A 20,792-nucleotide genomic window follows, 5' to 3' on the forward strand; every position below is an offset into this window, starting at 1 on the left:
CCCTGATATTTTTATTGGTTCTGAAATCTTCAGGTAGGAGCTGGTTATACCATCTTGACCCTGCATTCAACTTTTAGCCTTGTTTTAAGACTGACTTTGCTGTGGGTTTTTTATGACTGGGCAGTTCTCTCCTGGTGTGTACCGCTACCTGTAAAGTGGCCGTCCCTACTATTGCTCACTCTTGTCTTGGGTGTCTCAAGTATTTAAGCTTGCTCTGTCTGTGGGAAAGCTTAAGCATGTCTGTTTGTGATTGCTTGTGAAGGAAAAATTCAGAATGGCTCAATGTTAATTTCAGTCTGTCTGTCTTTACTTTTGCTCTTAACTAAAGCAAAGTGCAAGGAAAAGATGTGGTTAATTTATCTTTTCCCCAAAATCTACCCTGAAGCAGAAGGTAATTTGATCCTTTGTGCTGTCTGCAGAGGGATGTAAACAGTTGAGGGAAGGGAAGAATGTTTGTTGCTACTACTATGTGGACCATTATACAGCTTAATTGTTTTTTGTCATGCTGTCTTTTGTGTACATGAGTAAATATTCTTCATAAAGTAACTTCAGGACATTTTGGAAGATAGCAGTAAATTCTGAAAGTAGTTCATTTGCTATGTGTGTTTTCAGTATCTGTCCTTTGATTGCTTCTCTTAGTTTAGTCCTACTTTTACTTGTCTTAACAAGGTTTGGCTTGGAGGACTCTTAAAAACAAATAATTATTAAATAGCAGAGATCTGCATGTCTCTCATCTTAAGACCTGCAGAAAGCTTGTTTAGGCATTTCTACAGGGCACAACTGTGTGACTGATTTATTCCATCTCCTTCAGCATTTCCTGTAATCTCAGTTTGAAACAGCATGGCAAACAGCCATGGAAGCATTTTTAGTTCCTGAAGTGCATGGCTGAAGTTCTGCTCACAGCAGTACAGTTCCTGCTCACAGCATCTTCGGTTCCTGAAGATGGATGTGGAAGTTGTGTTCTAAAACAAAATCCGTCTCACTCCACTCCACCTCAGGGTTCTCTGCACCTTCAGCTGTGGGGTTTCTACTGGCATGGTACTGGCTTTGCTTCAGGTTTTTGTACTGAAGTGCACCAGAGAGTCTTCAGCCTCAGTTTTATTAGTGTTTTCTTTGCGGTATATTGGATTCTGCTTGTGGCAAGGTTCTTCAGTGCTCTCTCAGCATGAGGCTGTGGGTGGGCATTTTTCTGATCTGTGAGCTTCTTACTTAAGGAGAAGGGGTTTTTTGCTGTTGTGTTCAATTTGTCAGATAACAGACTATTCAGAAGTAGCCCTTACTATGACTGGTGGCAGGGAAGCAAATGGGGAACACAAGTGCACCTGGGTGGTGTGGAGTAAGGAGGTGATCCTGAGTGTTGTGTCCGGGCTGAGTGGGGGCTGCTGATTGCTGCTGTTGCAGGGGAGATGTGTGATGGCAGAGGTTCAGCCTCACTTGCTATGAGGTCTGTGTTAGGGGAGAAGTATTGGGGTTTATGTGGGTTTATAGAAGATTCGAAGTGCTCCCTTAAAGGGATGGGTGGGCAGAGCAGCACCTGCACAGAGGAACCCTTTCCAGTGCCTACACAAGTGCCCAACCCAGAGCTTGTGGTGCTACTTGTCCAGCTTCTGCACCAAGTGAGATTTTTCTGCTGCTGTCTGTTGCATCTTCCTCTGCCACTTGCTTTGAATAAGGACATGTGCTTTTTAGCCACAAGTTGTACTTTCTTTGCCATTCATATGAATATTAGTAACTGCACTTATGGGTTGCTGTCCTTGGGTCTAGGTATTCCCTGTCTGCCATCCCTTACAAGTCTCCAAAAGTGTCCAAAGGCTCCAGTGTTACCTACCTGCAGGGGAAACTATGGTAAATGGCAGGAGAATATCATGTCACAAGAATAAAAAAAAAGGGAGAAGGATGGTGTTTTAGGAGACAATTTTTCTGTTATGCCTGGGTTTGGAGTTCTAGCTTGGGTTGAAAAGCAATTTTAAAGAAAAAGACAAAGACAAACAGAGGCTCTAAAAATGTGGCAGTCAAACTTGTGCCTGATTGTTACAGAGCAGATACTGTAACACATGTATCAGACGAGGCCCGTGGAAAAGAAATATCTATGGACTGATTCTTGGTAGATGTTTCAGAGATGTTTATTTCTCCAGCTGCATGGCCAGGCTCTGCCGAGGAACTGCTCAATCCCGGGACCCGAGGGTCCTTGCCCGCGCAGGGGAACACAAAACAACCACTGGGGAACGAGGCTGACCAGGGGCTGGGAGACCCCATCTCTGTCCCCCAGGACCCCTCTCCCAGGGCTACATGGCAGGGGTAAAGGGACCCTGACGCCTGATGTCTGTTGAGTTTACCTTTTTGGAATTAAATTACTAGGAGCATAATGAATTTAAAAGCTAACATCACCTGTCTTTGATATATCATGATATTTTTAAAACACTTGGCTGGTGGAAAGACTTAATCTTCTGAAAACATATGGAAAAATGAGTGGGGAAGCCTGCTTAGAGTTTTGCTCTGATTAAGGGAACAGGCACGTAGCCTTTCTTTTAGTTTCTTAACTGAACAATGAATTGCATGCAGACTGTGCTTAGGGGTGTTCTTTTCTCAAATCTGTGAAGGTCATACTGGGAACAAAATCTAGGCTGTATATATTGACACAATTTCCTAGGGCAATTGCTAGTGAAAAAAAAACCAAAAAGAACCACCAAAACCAAATTCCCAAACAAACAAAAAACCAAAAGAAACTAACAAATAAAAAATAAGAAAGGTAAGGAACCTCCAGAATTAAATATATCACATTTTGAAAACCCTACTTGTACAGTTAATTATTGTCAATCAAATCTACTGTGGGAAATAATGCTTTGGATAAATTGTCTCCAAGCAAGGAAATCTGCTTTTATATAAAAAAGTTGAGAGCGTGACTCCTTTGAAAGCACTTGATATGCTAGCTTAAAATGCTGATTTCCATTTTGACTAATTTAATGTCCTCTAGACAATATGTACTCTAATTCCTGAAAGAATTATAAATGAGTGTTAAATGGAGGATATTTTTTAGACTTAAGGAAATTGTCACACATATATCATTTTGCAGATTTGAATTGCCTTTCTTCACCCAAAGTGAATCATGATATTCCCCTTATCAGAACTGAAGAAAAGTGTAAAGTTTTCTGTTCCTCTGCAGTCTTTTTGAGCCGTGACCACTAATGAAACAATGGTGGTTTAAGATTACTTGTTTCCTGTATGTCTGGCTGGTGGTATGCACTCTAATTTTTGTTCAAGATGTTTACACTGAATTATTTCTACTCTCTGTTTTTCAAGCTGTTATTTAATCAAATACAATACATGGAGAAACTATGTGCCAGAGGCATACCAAGACAAGAGAAATACATTGCGAGGAGCAAAAAATTTAGTGTTTCCATTGGAGTATTCTTCACAACCCCAAAACTTAGTTTTGCCAGTGATTCTAAAAGAATTTTTGGTGTGGTAGTGCTGTCTGAACAAAGATTGGGGTATTTGGTCAAAAAGATTAATGTTAGCAGTTTTCCTATGTAAGTGTTATTAGGAAGCACTTCTCTTTTATTTTCAGTATCTGCGTAACTAAAATAGTTACAAGCCCCTAAAGTGTTCCTCCAGAATTATCAACAAAACTGTTTCCTTATTACTGAATGCCTGCAACTCAACAGTGAAATTTGAAAGATGTTACTGACTGGAAAACTAGAAACAACGCTGTGTTGCTTCTCTCACAAACAAATACAGGCTAGGGATTACAGAAGAAATTATTTACTCTGTAGTATATAAATGAGTAAAACCTTGGTGATGTTTCTGTCAATAGCTTTCCAATTAATTTTGTGGCATTTTTTAAAACAAAAAAAGACCAATTTGCAAATGCAATTTTGTCCACTTTTTTCTTGATATTTTCAAAAGAGCAGAATTGAAGTACTGCATGACGAATGGCTTTCATGCATAAGAAAACACTTAGCTTTCTTAGGCAAAACTGTAGCTATGATCTATTAAACGTCTGTTTAAACAGCTTGGTCACTTTATTGTTTTACAGATTTCCATCAGATTGTTAGTGCAAATACAATTTCATTAAGATAGCATTTTTTAAGGTAAGGATTTTTAAAAACTGATTGTTCGCTTCTTTCTGGAATTGGCCTACAGCAAAACCAATTATTCAGGGTTTAGACCATGTGCCACTTTGAAGATTTTCTGCCTTTATGGCCCAATTTCTATTTTTTTCCCTTCCATTTCCATTTTATGTGCAAAGGGGAGTTTGTCAGCTGTACAGAATGTAGAGCTCAGAGCTTGAGAAGAAATGTATCAGTGGCTAGCATTTTGTGAATTAATAAATTGTACCTTTCAGTGTGTGCGTATGTATCTTTCCATGTATCTGAAATGCTTGTACACATGGAGTGTGAGAAACAAACAGGATGAACTGGAAGCCTTGGTTAGCTCCCAGCAGCAGCTCAGTGTGAGTCAGCAGTTGTGTGCCCGGGCAAACCCCATCCCGGCTGCATCAGACATGGCAGCACCAGCTGGGATCAGGATCATCCTGCTGGATGCAGCCATGGTGTAGCCTCACCCTGAGTCCTGTGTGTAGTGCTGGGCCCCACAATTTAAAAAGGATGTGAAGACCCCTGAATGTGTCCAGAGGATGGGAGAAAAACTGGTGAAACAGCTGGAAGGAGTGTCCTATGAGGAGCAGCTGAGGACTCTGGGTTTGTCTAGTTTGGAGAAAAGAAGGCTGAGGGATGACCTTGTTGCCCTGTACAGCTTCCTGAGGAGGGGATGTGGATAAGGAGGTGCTGATCTCTTCTTCCTGGGACCTGGTGATGGGATTTGTGTGAGCGGTTCAAAGCTGTGCCAGGGCAGGTTCAGACTGGACATTTGGAAGCATTTTTTTTAATATGAAGGCAGTCAAATACTGGGGCAGGCTTACTAGAGAGGTGGTCAATGCCCCAAGCTGTCAGCATTTAAGAGGCATTTGGACAATGTCCTTAACAACATACTTGAGCTATGTCCTGAAGTGTTCAGGCAGTTGGACTAGATGATTATTGTAGGTCTCTTCCAGTTGAAATAGTTTGTTCTATTCTGCCTCTCTTAAGCAGAAGAATAAAGCTATAGGCATGCTACAGTGGTCAGAAACAGCATTGCAGGTTTAATTATTTCTGGTTGAAGAAAGTTGTAGTTTTCTATGCTGCTTCCTTATAAATCACTCATTATCTTCACATGGCTGTTTTCTTTCCTCAAAATTCCTAACAGTGTAATAGTATAGTTGTTGTTCCCTCACCTGTATGCAAACACAGGTCTTAAACTCAGTTTATGCCTGAAGCATACATTTACATCATATTAATTGTAAACAATTAACATGATTAACAACAGAAACTGCAAGTCTCTCCCTTTCAGATATATTTGATTGTAGAGCTTTATATTGTTCTGTTACACAAGTAATGCTTGGTGGCAGGCAGAAAAACCAGGCAGATTATGTAAACACAATGTTTAAAATAATAATTGTTCTAGCCTTAGCAATACGCTTTGATAGTTTAAGCTCATATCATATTAGTACATCTATGTTTTGCTTAAGTTAACACAGTTCATTGTATTTTTCCATTTGTTAGTGAATGGTATGAATAAAATGTGTTTGGGGAGATATACTTCTTTTCTTGCTCTTAGTGCCACTTTCTAAATAATTATGAGAGGTAGACTAGCATCCATGATCGTATGTACACCTACTCTGAATGGCTTCAGGAGGGTAATCAGGTAGACAATACAAACAAAATTTATATTTTTCAGTATATTACGTCTGAAGAGCAAAGAACTCTCTGAAATTCAGCAAAAGAAATTGCAGGGTCCTGCACTTGGGGAGGAATAACACCAGGCACCAGCACAGGCTGGGGTCTGATCTGCTGGGAAGCAACTCTGTGGAGGAGGACCTGGGGGTCCTGGTGGACAAGAAGCTGTCCATGAGCCAGCAGTGTGTGCTGGTGGCCAAGAAGGCCAGTGGTGTCCTGGGGTGCATTAGGAAGAGCATTGCCAGCAGGTGGAGGGAGGTGATGCTGCCCCTGTACTCAGCCCTGGTGAGGCACATCTGCAGTGCTGTGTCCAGTTCTGGGTTCCTCAGGACCAGAGAGACATGGAGTCAAGTGTTTATAGGTATCTAAGGAGGGGTTGCCAAAAGGACGGAGCCAGGCTCTCTGCTCAGTGGTGCTGAGCAACAGTACAAGAGTCCATGGGCAGAAAGTGGTGCACAGGAAGCTCACCTAAACGTGAGGAAGAACTTCTTCACTGGGTGGGTGACAGAGCACTGGCACAGGTTGCCCAGAGAGGTTTTGGTGTCTCCCTCACTGGCAATATTAAAGAGCTGTCTAGACACAATTCTGTGCCATGTGCTCTGGGATGACCCTACCTGAGCAGGGAGGCTGGACCAGATGTTCCCTTGTGGTCCCTTCCAACCTGACCCATTCTGCAATGAATGAAGTACAATAACCATGAAGGATGGAGATGTGATGGAAAAAATTAGTCTTGGGTTGCTTGTAAAACCTTTTTAACCCCAAGGTTTTGACACAGTTATGGCATCACTGGTATAGAGTCTGACTTTGTTGGCTCTGAAATGCTTATTCCCATTTTGATGCTTGCACAGCATAATGAAGTTAAAATAGAGAATATGATTTATTGTTTTAGGTATCTGTCTGGAAGTTAAGAAAAAATATTCTCTATGCTAAGTCTTCAATGGGAAGAAAAGGTATATAATTAATAACCAAGAAAGAAATTATTTCAAATCCTGCAATTGTTGCACCTGTTTTTCTCAGTAAAAGAGAAAGTCCCAAGAGCTGTACCTTCTATACAAATATGAGAATGTACCTAGTGCACAATTACTGGAAATTTTTATTCCTCCTAAAATACTAATGGTATCTACAGGGCAAATTGACATTTATTGTCAGAGTTTTTAATGTTATACCTAATGTGTTTTCCATCAAAGATAATGGTTTGGTTTATTATGTTATTATCCAGGCAGCCTTAGCTGCAGTTCAGTTGTTCAAGGGCTTTTCTTTTGCTTTAGTGTCATGCTTGTCTAAGAAAGACTTCTAGATCAGGTGCTTTCTGGAAGTCCCTTACTCCACTGATACCTGAAACATGTATATTTTTTAACAGCAATTTTTGAGAAATGCTTTGTATTGAAAAAAATAATATCTAGAATTAAAGCAGGAAATGTAGGAATTACTTCAGTTTAAAAATACTTGTTTTTTTTCTTTTCCCATCTCTCTCTCATTCCCATCTTGTTTGGAGGAAACCTGAGGGAGCAGACAGAAGGGATGGAAGGCATAAACTATAAGTGGTCCTGGACATCTCCAGTAAATTCTGAATGTCTCTCTAAGGACTGTTGCTTGTGTGTGCAGAATATAGCTGACAGCTTTCCATGTCCTTCAGGCAAGAGGAGGGGCTTCTGCACCATCTGCAATGTGTACTGAAGTTTGAAAGTGTGCAGCTGCCTGAGGAGCTTTCTATATCAGGAAAATGGTCCTTCTGCTGGAAGTCCTGGAGCGTTAATGTTGTGGTTTATCCCCAGCTGGCATCTAAGTACCACCCAACAGCTTATTCATTTCCCCACAGTGGGATGAGGGAGAGAATTGGAAGGATAAAAGTGAGAAACTTGTGGGTCAAGATTAAGACAGTTTAATAGGTCAAGCAAAAGCTGTGTGTGCAAGCAAAGCAACACAAGGAATTCATTCACTACTTCCTTCGTGAGCAGGCAGGCATTCAGCCATCCTCAGGAAAACAGAGCTCCATCACATGTAACAGTGACTTGGAGATGAGTGGTTTAGGTCACTTAGAAAATCACTGTCAAAGGTATTAGCAAAAGCAGGTTTGATACAAATTTGTGACTAAAAAAGTTCAATGGCAAGGTTCACTCTATTACTTATTACATGGATGAAATACACAAAGCAAAATTGGATATAGATTTACACGGAGACCAGAGGTGGAACAGAGTAAGCATGTAAAAGGGTAAGCGAGACCCTCCTGCTGAGTCACAAGGTTTAGAGAGGACCCCCTTGCTTTCTAAATTCCTGATAGAGCCTAGGTGTGGCTGAGTCCAAGCTCAGCCACAGACTTGGAGACTTCCATGCTCTCCTATCTTGTGTATTAGATTGTTCTCAGTTGATGAGGAAGCTATTCAATGGTCAGGCAGTAGGCAGTGAGGATAGAAAATGTCAGTCCAAAATTTAGTTAGGGTTCACTTTATTTAAGGGGTTATAAGCTGCATCTTGCTATCCTATCCAGTTGGTGGAAGTGGTGGGAATCGGGTCACTCTGTATGTGAGGCAGGGAATGTAGTATATCTGTAAATGCAGTGCTGAGAGCCTAGTCTTAGAACTTCTAGTGCCTTCTGTGCTTTCACTTTCACGGGGTTTTATCTTTCTCATGAAGTACGTGTCAGCATAAGGTATAAAGCAAATGGGCACTCCTTATTCCTAGCATTTAATGTACCATTTAACCCATGCTCAACTTAGTAATTCTTGCTAGTTTTTGTCTGAACCTGCCTAGAATTTTTTTTGTATTAGTGGCTGAGGTGTGCCTGAAGTTAGAAAATAACAGAGCCATTCTTTTCCAGGCTCTTTTGTTTTGATTTGTTTTTGTTTTTTTTTTTTAATAAAGAATCCAAGTACTGGACCCCTCCAGCTGGCAAGGTGAGCTGCAGGATAGCAGAGTCAAAGAGCTTTTCTAGAAATCACAGCTGAATATATAAAGCTGACTTACTGATGCAGGAGGGATTTTGTTCCACAATCTGCCTTCCTCTGAAAATGAATGCCACTTCTTGGTTTTGAGACTTCTTTTAATGAAGGTGGTGTTGAATAGAGGGAAAAAATTGGTCAAATATGAGCAAGTAATAGGCAAATATCTATAAAATACTAGTAAAAAAAAACTTGTGGTTAAACCAGTTCTCTTTAAGAAGGCATCACTTCTTACAAGCACCCACCTGGAATATCCTGCAGGATGCATAAAATATGTGTAAATTCTTGCAGACATTATTCTGCATCATCCTGATGTTGTGTTGAAGTCTGTTTAAAGGGAACTTTTGCCTTTATTTGTTCATTCTAACTGTATATTTAACAAAGAAAAAAAATCTATTCATAATGAAGTGTTCAACAGTGTTAGACTGGCAAATGAATCTCATATTAAAGCTTTTAAGAAATATAGCTTTAACTAGAATTTTATTATTATTATTATTATTATTATGTCCAAAGGCTTCAGTGTAGTCACTGTTAGTAAAATGTGTCATTGTGGCTTGATTGCATCTGTTCCTTCAGTGTCAGTTAATGTCTGATGCAACCCATGGGAATGCATTTGTGAAAGAAAAGTAGTGCTTCATTTGTGGAATAAAGAAATAAATCATTTGAGATAAGTGATTTAAGCTGTTCATGTGAGCTGTAGAAAAGGTCTATTCTCCTGATAGACCAGGGGACAGATGATAATCAGTGCTTGTTCCGGCTTTGTCATCTTGAGTAACTCATTCTGCAGGCATTATCAAAAGAATTCAGTTGTAGGATGCACTGGATGAGAACTGAACACTCTCCTCTCTTTCTTACATATAGAATGAGGGTTACAAATTCATGGAATATCCTGATTTGGAAAGGTCCCTTTCTGCAGCACTCCTCTTCAGTGTCTCATTCCCCAGTCTCACCCTACATCCAGGGTTGCTCCATCCCAGGTAGAGTCTGGCACTTGTCTTTGTTAAACTTGATAAAGTTGGTGGTTACCCAGCCCTCTGATTTGTCAAGGTCTCTCTGCAGGGCCTCTTGATAGTATGATTAGGCAATGTAATTTAAACAGATACCAAACCATTCTTGAGAGACAATCTTTATTTGTAAAATCAAATAGTAGTAATGATGATGTTTTACTGATGCCCACTGATAACTTGCAATTGCTTGCTGGAAGGCAGAATCACAGAATAACAAGGTTGGAAGAGACCTCCATCTCTTCCAACATGGATTGAGTCCAACCCATGTCCTAGCACCAGGCGGGTCACCTGGTCATAAAAGGAGATCAGGGTTTTGTTTGAGGAGCATTTCAATAACTTTTCATCGTCTGTGAATAACTGGAACCTGTTGGTATGTGAAAGCAGCTCAAAATGAATGGATCATCATAACCAGTATGCTTCTGACTATTCCTGTTCGTGAATTGTTTGTAATACAGCTAGCATTGCAGCTGAGTGTCTCTGTCACGGGAGGTTAAGTGACCGTATACTCTAGGTGAGCACCTGAGGCGTGGACAGTACTGGAATTCATCACCGGAGCAGTTGTACCTGTCTGCGCATGTGTATGGTTCTTCAGCATTAAGGAAAACTGTCCTTCCACCTTCTTCGTGTCCTAGGACCTGAGCCTTCTTGCTCTAGCTTTTATGCCTTCCACTCTTCGCTCTATCTTTTTACAACTTGACTAGTCATTTGGTTTCACCTGTATTCAAGCTCCTATGCAGCATTTGACAATAGCTTTAGCTATTTGATCTAATTTCTTTTCTGTGGCCTTAAGCATACCAAGTTACTGCTTGTTACAGCAATGTTCATCCCACAGTACAATGAAACATGATGAACATAAGGGACAGAATTCAGCTGTATGATTGTGTTGCATGAGCTCCTATTTTTATTTCAAAATTGCACCTAAAATTGTTTTAGTTGATCTATCTGTTTAGCAGAGGTATTTGCAAATATGTTAAGACTAAAACTTTCATTTATGAGAGAAGAGAAATTATTATTCTGGCAAAGACACAATAACAGGTCAGTGCCATGAACTCACAGAATATTCTGAGTTGGAAGGGACCCGCAAGGATCATTGAGTCCAGCATTTTAAGTGGCCTGTACAGGGATTGAATGGACAACCTTGGTGTTACTAGCACTGTGCTCTATCAACTGAGCTGAACGCCTTCTTTCGCCTTACAAAGGCAACAGCCCATCTCCCCCCCCCCTTTATAATCTGGCCAGTGCATCTAAAGAAATATGTATAATTTTGCTCATGTTTTTTGACTTCTCCTGGACCTACAGTTTTTGTGACAGGAGACACTCTTATAATTGTTTTGTTATTCTGTATGCTGTTGCCTGCTTCTTCCTGCATCTCAGTGAAGATGTTCTCTGGAACTGCCTTCTCAGACACCAGTTTTTTGTGGTAGAGACTGCCTTGAATTTGGACCCCCTAGTCAAAAGATACAGTAGAGAGGGAGAAAATCATGATCATACAAGCTTTTTCCTTAGGAGAAAAAAACCTGGCTATAGTAATTAAGTCTTAGTGATAATGGTGTTCAAGACATTTGGTCTGGCACTTGAAATGCATTTTAGGTGCAACTTTAAAGGAAAGGAGCAGTCAGAGGTGAAATGCCTCTCTCCCTCTGGATCTGGGGGAAGTTGTTTGTAACAGGATAGTGTTTTCTGCTTATGTACCTAGTCTAGCATAGCCAATTTTTTTCTAGCAAGCTTTGGGAAATTTGTTAGGGTTTCCAGATGCTTCCTTTTTCAAAATCACTCCTTCCTAGTTTCTGTTGTTGGTTGTGTTCTGTTGGTATATATTTGCAATTTGCTTTTGTTTCTCTTTACCTCTGGCATGACAGGTTTAGGATTTTTCCCCTCTTCTCCTCTCCTGTCTGGTTTCAGTTTTTTTGTATGTTTTCTTACTTTCTTTTCTGCGGTTTACATAACTCTTGCCACTTCTCTTTTCTCTGCTCAGCATACCTTGCTAGGATGATTTCCTGTTGGCTTGCCTAAACCATACATGTCATTGCAGCCCTGATTACTCCTTATGACAGTCTAATAAAACAAAAAGAACTTAGGCCAGGGAGTGCTGTTTCAGAGTGCCCAGAGATGCCATTTCTGTCAGTACCTTCTGCCAGTGGTGGCTTCCGCAAAAACAGTGAGAAAAATGTAGTAGCTGCAGTCTACACATGCACAATAGCACTGAGCTTTGTTCAGTCACTTCTGTTTCTTTTCAGGAAGGTTTTGTTCACAAGACTAGAATTTTCCTTGTGTTAAAAGCCTGTCTTTCAGTTTGGGAAGACACCCAGAGTGGTTTCCTGATGATTGTTCTGTAGACCATTTTCCAGGCTTTGTCAAAACTGGCAGCTGTTACAGACTCTTTAAAGGACTGTGAGACTTTGATAAGGTGCTATTCAGCATGGCAAACAGCTGTGTAAATCTGCAAGAAGAGCTAAATGAGGGAAGCAATGAAAAATATTTATGCTAATGAGGTTTTCTGCACCAATTAAGTGCTTGGGAAGTGGTTGATGTGATATTTGTGACTCGTCACAAATATGGAGCCTGAAATCACTTTTTCAAAAGCCTCTACATTTCCATCTGATTAAATATCTGCTGGACAATCTTTCCCCATTTTTGTTTAAGTGGATTTCAGTCTTCTGTACATGAACATTCAAAAAATATTGTGAAGGCTTTCTCCTCGAGTTGTCTTCTGAAGGCACAGAAGGAGCAGGAAGACTGCTTTATCATTGACGGAAAAATTGCCAATGTGTATTACTGTAACATCTGTGCTTAACTAGGACTATTATATTTACATTTTTCAAATGCTGGCAAGTCTTTTTACGAGAAGATGTACCAATATAAGGTGAAATACTACTTCTGGGATGTTCTTCCAGTTTCCAACTGAAGACCTTAGTCTGAAACCATTTTCTTAGATTTGACCAATCATCATAATGCTTTTTTTCAAAACCTTTTAAATCCTGCTTTACAAACTGTAGCTCCTCGGTTTTTTTCTGCCAGATGAAACAAAGTAACTTCTGTAGCTGCAAGAAGACAGTGTTGCAGAAGTGTGTAAAGGCGATTATTCTTGCTCTTTTTGTTAGCTGAATGGAGTGAACTAGGTAGTGATAGTCAACTGCAGCATGTGAGCAAGGACTTGTAATCCCCCTCGCTCTTGAGGGGCTTGGTGCTAGCAAACCAGGAGGAAAATGGCACGGTAGTAATAGAAAATTCTGCTGTGTTTGTTTACTTGGGGATTAATCAAGCTTGCATGTCCTCGGAAAGCCGAAGTACTGATTGTGCTATTGGGAACGTATATTTATATTCCTGGATGTATCTGAAGGGCCTTGTCATGTTTTCAGGATGATAAAGGATTTTAAGTGCCCATCTGCAGTGCTTTGCTAAAAAGAATAATTTTGGTAATCAGGCCCTGTGCAGTTGATTGGAATACATTCTTTTTGTAAACTACAAGGCAATTCTGAAAGGAGTATACATCTGAGCAAATTGTGATTCATCTGAGAGCTTGAATTTTTTTTTCCGGTCAGCTGGGTTGAGAGAGCTAGAGGAAACGTTTCTTGAAGAAGTCAACCCTTTCTGTTATTAATTGCATCATTCTACCAATCTACAGTAGAGAAACCTTCACTGCGATGGTAGTGCAGTAGACGTGATTTGTCATACATAGCGATGCAGCATTTGGAAGCATCTCAGTTGATGCTGCAGTTAGAGGCATGGTTTCTCAAGCTTAGCTGCCCTTTGTGCTAATGTGTTACATGGACTTTAAATTCTGTAATGAGATTGCCATGCAGTCAAACAGGAGAAGGCAGAGATGGCTTCTTTTCCAAGTTCTGTAACAACCTGCTTTTTGTCACTGTCTGGAGTCGGCAGCTAGTGCCACTTTCTTCAGAGATCTCCTGTTCAGTACTGTGGGGACTTGAAGTAATTAAAAGCCCTTGCATTAAACTGGGAACTTGAAGGAAAAAATTGTATTATAACTAGTAATATTCACTGTATTGTTACAGAAGCTGAATCCTGTAAGAAAACCTGGATATTATTTTATCGTAATACCATAGTTAACCTTCCTCATGTTCTTCACTGTGTGATGGAATGCTGTGTTGTGTTTCCCCTTCCCCAATAATAAAGTTTTCAAATTCGAAATAAAGATTTCCTATCCATAAAGTGGAGGTTTTATGCAGGCAAGAAAAATTTGCTTGCAAAATTCAGGTTGAGTTGTGCTGCAGATACATCCTACCACGTGTGTGCAGTTTTGTATCAATGCCACTTAGAACTATTGTCTCAGATTTACTCATGTGGTTTGCTTACGAATTTCAAGCATGGGTTTTTTTGTGTTAATACTGTTTTTTCTTTGTTTCAGTGTGCAAGGACCCACCCTACAAAGTTGAAGAATCTGGATATGCTGGTTTCATTTTACCAATTGAGGTTTACTTCAAAAACAAGGTATGGAATCTCACGTTTTTCATTAGGAAAAAAAAAACCATGGGGAAGTTAGGGGTTTTTTTAAGTTTTGAAGTTTAGTTTGTAAACTTGGTTAAGAATTAGATTTAAAGCTATCTTTATCAATGTTGTTCCTCAACCCAAGATTACTGTAATATTTGGAAATGCGTAGTTGTATTTCACAGAATCACAGTGTGAGTCAGGTTGGAAGGGATCACAGGGAGTCATCTGGTCCAACCTCCTTGCATAGGCAGGGTTATCCCAGAGCACATTGCACAGGATTGTGTCCAGACAGTTCTTGAGTATCCCCAATGAGGGAGACTCTACAACCTCTCTGGACAACCTGTTCTAGTGCTCGGTCACTGCGCAGTAAAGAAGTTCTTCCTCATGTTCAGGTGGAGCTTCCTGTGCATCAGTTTCCGCTCAGTGACTCTTTTGCTATTGCTCAGCACCACTGAGCAGTGTCTGGATCCATCCACTGATGCCCCCATTCAGACACTTGTAAACAGTAAGGTCCCTCACAGTTGTCTCTTCTCAAGGCTGAACAGGCCCAGTTCTCTTAGCCTTTCATCCTAAAAGAGATTCCCTCAATTTTTGTCACTCTCTGCTGGGCCTGCTCCAGCAGGTCTGTGTCTCTCTGGTCCTGAGGAGCCCAGAACTGGACTCAGCACTGCAGATGTGCCTCACCAGGGCTGAGTACAGGGGCAGCATCACCTCCCTCCACCTGCTGGCAATGCTCTTCCTAATGCACCCCAGGACACCACTGGCCTTCTTGGCCACCAGCACACACTGCTGGCTCATGGACAGCTTCTTGTCCACCAGGACCCCCAGGTCCTCCTCCACAGAGTTGCTTCCCAGCAGATCAGACCCCAGCCTGTGCTGGTGCCTGGTGTTATTCCTCCCCCAGTGCAGGATCCTGCATTTGCCTTTGTTGGAGTTCAGACAGTTCTTCTCTGCCCATCTCTCTACCCTGTTGAGGCCCTTCTGAAGGGCTGCATGGCCCTCTGGGGTATTGGCCCCTGCTCCCAGCTCTGTGTCATCAATGAACTTGCTGAGGAGGCATCTGCCCCTTCGTCCAAGTCACTGATGGAGAAGTTAAACAATATTGCACCCAATATTGACTCTTGGTGGACAGTATTTAGTAGATAACTCTGTGAAATTAAAATTGCCTTACTAAAAAAGAGATGTGTAATATAACTATTCAGAAGAATTACTACCCCTGCTAAAAAGTGGACAGACTTTAAACAATGCTTAAAGAAGTTTAAGAGCCACTTATACTCGAGGAAAGGACACCAGTCTTGATTATGTTGATTACTTAATGAACTCATTGTTCTATTTTAGTATTACAAATCTTTATAATTGGTTCTGGTTTTGATCTTTCAAAACAATCTTTTTTTAAATCTTGCATCCTTGGTCTGTTAAAAAGCATTCTTTTAGACTGTATGGGAGTACTCATTATGTTCAACATTACCAGGCTCAAACCAAACCCAGTGCCATTCTACAAAACTTATGTTGTTGTGATACCTCACATTCTAAGTAATTGCTGTACTTACTGTGAGTCTCTCAAATAGCAAATACAGAGGTTTTCTTTAATTGTGCATAACATGGTCTGCATTACTAATAACTAGTTCAGATAAAAACAACTGGATTTGTGTGAAATTAAAGAGCAAAATCTTGCAAAGTTTAATGTACACTACCTTAATATCCAAAGTTATTTAGATTCCCTTTATATGTCATGTACCTTGGTGGACCTGTTATGATACCTAACATGATTCAAAGATATCTGTGTGCTTATTTTATATTAGCAAGATGTAGTTTGAAATTATTATTTTAATGAAGTCAACATTATATCTTTAATGTGTTGAATGCTTGGTGAAAGACTAAAACAGAAAGAAAATACAAATGCATAATAAAAGACTTTTTCTGGAACCCTGATCACTTAAAATTTCTTTTGAGATCAGCTGTGTGTGCCTTCAAGTATGTATTCCAGTATTCTTTTATCTTTCACAGAAAGCCCTGTTAAGGTGTGAGGTGTGGATAATTCTGCTCAGGCACTTTGGAAGTTGTAGGTTTTGAGCAGGTAATTCTGACATGTTCCCTGTATCAATCTGTGAAGAGCAGATCTTCAGATTTACCCTGTTTGATGTTGGAAATGAAACAGAACTGCCTCAGTGAGTTGATTGGATTTTTGGTATGCTTTTTAGCTCTGTTTCTATTAGGGAAGCTGTTTTGATTCATTCAGGAAATCTAATGAAAAGCAGCCCAGTCTCTTCAACTCATCTATTAAATGCTCATCCCACGGACAAAGCAGAAGACAGTGAGTCAATCATTGAGCATCTCTACAGAAAGCTTCCTGCCCAACATTTCTTTTAGCTTTCCACTCAGACTTGTGGCTTCTTTTTCTCACTGTGGAGACTGCAAGTCTCAGGTGTTCCCCAGCTGAAGTTGTGGCTTAGACTGAGATCAAGAGGGCAGCAGTGATTACGGCTCTCCTTACCCTCAAGCAACACGTGGGATTAGGAAGTTTGCAAACATCCCTCACCCCTTTTTGGTGTCATGGAACACAACAAGCAGCAGTTGGACCGTGAGTCAGTTAGTCCCCCACACAGCTGCAGCAGCATGCCCTTCCCTGGGGTGGGTGCAATACAAAGGAGGAGTGGGACAAAAATTGAGCTGGCAAATTACTACTTTCTTCTGGCTCAGCTGCTCTTTCCCCCCGACAAGGCAGTTCACAGGTATTCCAATACAGAAAAAGAGGAGATAGACAGAAGGAGGAAGAGGAGACATACCATTATAATTTATTAAAGTAGAGTACTGTTCAGTTTCTGATTCAGAAAATACCCTCATGGATAGAGAAAGGAGGTAGGGTACAGGAAACTGCCTGGAGCACAGAGGATTAAAGGACTTATGTTCCCAGAACTAAACTGAAATTGGTAGAAAATTTAATACGTATTTCACCATGATAGAAAAATATTCCAAGCTTTAAAGAGTTACAGAAATTGCAATCAACCCCTGCCCCCAAATTCAGCAACAGCAGGCTATAGTTTGTCATTGAGATGAAGTCCTTAAAAATGCTTTTAGGTCAAAGACTTCTACTCTGGAAAAATGCAGTCTGTATAGAATAAGGCTCATAAACTGCAGCCCATTCTGTCTTCCCTGTTCTGAAATAATGGCAGTGCAGTGGTACTGGCAGTCTTTTGTGTAGTAAGCCTGCTTTTTAGTCGCTGGTTGTGTTCATCTGACTTTCCACAAAATTGTTTGAAGACTACCATTTATGAATTATTGCAACTTGTCTTTTATGGCAAAGCTGCTGGTACCAACTTGCTGCCTATAGCAACTTGCAGTTTTCTAAGCAGACCAGGGAATAAATGACTTCAATTTTTTTTTGTATGAAATCATGTTAATATTTCTAGCAACAAGAAATGTCATCCATGCTTGCCTTTGAAAATTACCTGTAATTTCTATGAACTATGACAGAACTATGAAAATAGTCCATGTAGGGGAACTGCTTTCTTTTGTCTTCAGAAACAGACAATGGCAAGACTTTTAGTTCAGGTGTCCTTTTGTTGTTTCTGCTCCATGTCTAGAGATGGGACAGATCAGGATGTCCCTTGACTGTGTTTGAAGCCTCTGATTTAACTTTTAGAATAACTGAGATTTGTATGCTTTCTGTTCTTCCCATACTTGGAATCCTGAATCAAGATTCAACGTGCTTAATGTGAATTTTTTAAGCATCTGTCACTGAACAGAGCATGTATTCTGATTATATGCAGTGTTGGATATGTGCTAGGGTTCTGCTGTATCTCTTCCTACTCTTCCCTCATGGTTCCCTTTTTCCTGAAACTTTTTTTCAAGTTGCCATTTTATTTTTGTTCTTTTCTAAGGCTTGATTTTGTGACTTCCATTGCACATCAGGACCTTTGGAGGAAGGGCCACTTAATAGCATCTTAAAAAAGCACTTAATGCACATACAGCTTCTAGAAGGATTGTGTAAATGTGTAACACAAAATGTGCACAGTTTGTAATACCAGATAGAAGATACTGAAGTCTGTCTGATGCCACCAGTGTCCTTCTCCAGCTGAGGCTTTCTCAGAGCACTAGAGCACTGGTGATATCTCCCAAGATAAATTTGCCTTTTCTGTTTTTTCTCTTTCCATATTGGTACAGGGAACATTCAATTTCATTTTTTCACTGCAGTGGAAGAGAATTTTAATTGCTTGAAAGTTCTGGTGGAACACTTGAAATCTATCTGACCACACTTGTTCAAGGCAATGAAGTTTCTTTAAGAAATGAGCAGACCCCATAAGTAAGAGATCAAATGTAGTTGGCTGCAGTAGATTCATACTTCCCCCTTTCTATAACTTGTGAAGAAAACGATAGTTTAGCTTCAGTGGAGACATTTGTGTTCAAAACTTACTACACTGTCTTCAGTACTCTCTAGGGCTCAGAAATGTGATTGTGTTTTTGATTTAGTTACCTTGTCTCAGCTGAATCATGATACTTGCCTATATGCCTGTCTATAGCCTGGGCCAAACATGACTTAACAGTGTCAATTAAGCCTTGTCAGGATTTCATGAAATTCATGCATTTTACCTTGTGTTATCAAGGGCTGATAGGAGCTTCTGTGATTCTCTAAATTACTGTAGCTCAACTGACGCTTGATTAATTCCATATGTATCTGAGAACACAGAGAATGGTTAAAAATTATGTCATTTTAATTGACAGTGTTTATGTAGCCTTTGTTTTCAACTTAGTTAGTTTTGGTGCTAGATGTTTCTATCTGGTTATTTTCAACCCTCAGGAAGAACCTAAGAAAGTTCGGTTTGACTATGACTTATTCCTGCACCTTGAAGGCCACCCACCAGTAAATCACCTCCGCTGTGAAAAGCTCACATTCAACAACCCAACAGAGGAATTCAGAAGAAAGCTGCTGAAGGCAGGAGGGGTGAGTCTTGCACCCATGTCAAAAGCCATCACAATAAAGATGTTGCTGCTTGTTGCTGGTGCATGATTACTATATGAGAAAGATTGACCTAACTGTGAAACTACTTAAGTAAAGTGTTTTTGTGATTAACTTCATACAGGAGCTTGGTGTGTGTCTTTAAGGGGAATGGGTGAACAAATTATCATGTGCCTTCCTTAAATACATGATCCTGTGATGGAAGTAATGAGAAAATAGTCTCTTGAAAGAGAAATGGTTCTATATTAAGCAGAATAAATTCAATAGTTACAAGGTAGAACAAGTCAAAACTTTAAACTATAAACAAACCTGCCTAAATTTATGTAATATGTTACACAGTCTGAATCAGAAAAATGTACCAACTTCTTTATGTGTTGCCAGAATTAAGTGATGTGAAAAAGCCAAAGGAAGTTTTCCCATTTGGAGGGATGAGGGGGCCCCAAAGGCCAAACCTTTAGGTTTACGCTTTGTCTGTTAGTGGAAATTGTTCTGCTGTGTTTCACACAATGACAGCATAATTCATTCTTCCAGGGACTGTCAGAGGCTCAGCCATGGGGTCTGCTCAGGACTTCACCCCTCCTCACCAGGGTGTGAAACTCTCCCTGGATTTGGCTCCACTGCTGGGCCATCTTCATGGGCCTGAGCCTCTCCTGTGTCAGGTTGGGCTGCTGCCTCTTGCCCTCCTTCCACACACCACTGTGAAGAGCCTATGCCTTCTGCATTCCCTCTGATCAGTGCCATGCTGATGGGAGGGAATGGAGGAGCTGTTGGATGCTCCTGAAGCCATCCCTCCTTTGACCTGAGCCAGCTCTAGTCCTGTAGCCACTTCTTGCAGCATGAAGTCTCCCTCCCCACAGTCTCAGTAACCTCCTCTCACCTCCCACCATTTTGTTGTTGGTGTTTGTGTTAGAGATCCAAACTGTAGGCAGTATGTAGATAGAGTCTGACAAAAACCAAGCAGAGGGTACAGTTCCGACCCTCCCCTGGCTCCCAGGGCTGTGACCACCTCACAAGAATAGCCATCGATAGCCATTGTTGCTGCCTGGGCCCTGGCTCAGCTCACAGCCCTCCTATGCCCAGGGCATGCTCCAGAGCTGTTTTCCAGCCCTAGCATGGCTGCAGGGCTCTGCCTTGCTGGGGCAGTACTTGGTATTTGGCATTTGTCCTCATTGTATTTCATGAGGCTGCTGCTAATCCATTCATCCAGGTGTCCGGGTCCCTCATGCAAGCCCTGCTTGCTCTGAAGTGTCAAGTGCTTTGCTCCCCAGTTGATTGTTTTCTGCAGACCTCATGAGTGTGTTTTGCCTGCTTTACCAAGTCGCTGATAGAGATGCTAAGAAAGCCTTCATGCTGTGAAATTATAAGTATTAGTGCCAGTGCCTATCTTTATTTTGAAACAGTCATCATAAAAGTGGGTAACCCTTTTTGGTATCTTTAGACAATAGTAGGTTCTGGGCTGAAGATAAGAGGGAGCTAGTGTGAGAATCTTCAGTCTGCTGAAGGGAATCTTTGAAAACAAAGCAAAACTAAGTAGCATGTATAGTCTGAAAGACCCTGTTGCCTGTCTATAGAAGAGAACTGTTAAAAAAAAATCAAAATAGAAGCATCAGCAGTGTTTTGTGTTTGCATTTATTAGGAGCGAGAGGGTATCTGTGTCTCAACA

General features: G+C 40.7%; 1 protein-coding gene across 1 annotated transcript in view; it reads left to right on the forward strand.

The window, feature by feature from the left end:
* MLLT3 (MLLT3 super elongation complex subunit) overlaps positions 1-20,792 on the forward strand; it is a 121,687-nt gene that overhangs the window by 45,318 nt on the left and 55,577 nt on the right. Inside the window, exons 3-4 of the mRNA XM_039567498.1 lie at positions 14,090-14,172; positions 18,971-19,114. Of these exons, the coding sequence (XP_039423432.1) occupies positions 14,090-14,172; positions 18,971-19,114 (227 nt within the window). The remainder of the gene's footprint in view (positions 1-14,089; positions 14,173-18,970; positions 19,115-20,792) is intronic.

This window comes from Corvus cornix, chromosome Z (assembly GCF_000738735.6).
Source record: "Corvus cornix cornix isolate S_Up_H32 chromosome Z, ASM73873v5, whole genome shotgun sequence".
Classification (NCBI taxonomy): domain Eukaryota; kingdom Metazoa; phylum Chordata; class Aves; order Passeriformes; family Corvidae; genus Corvus; species Corvus cornix.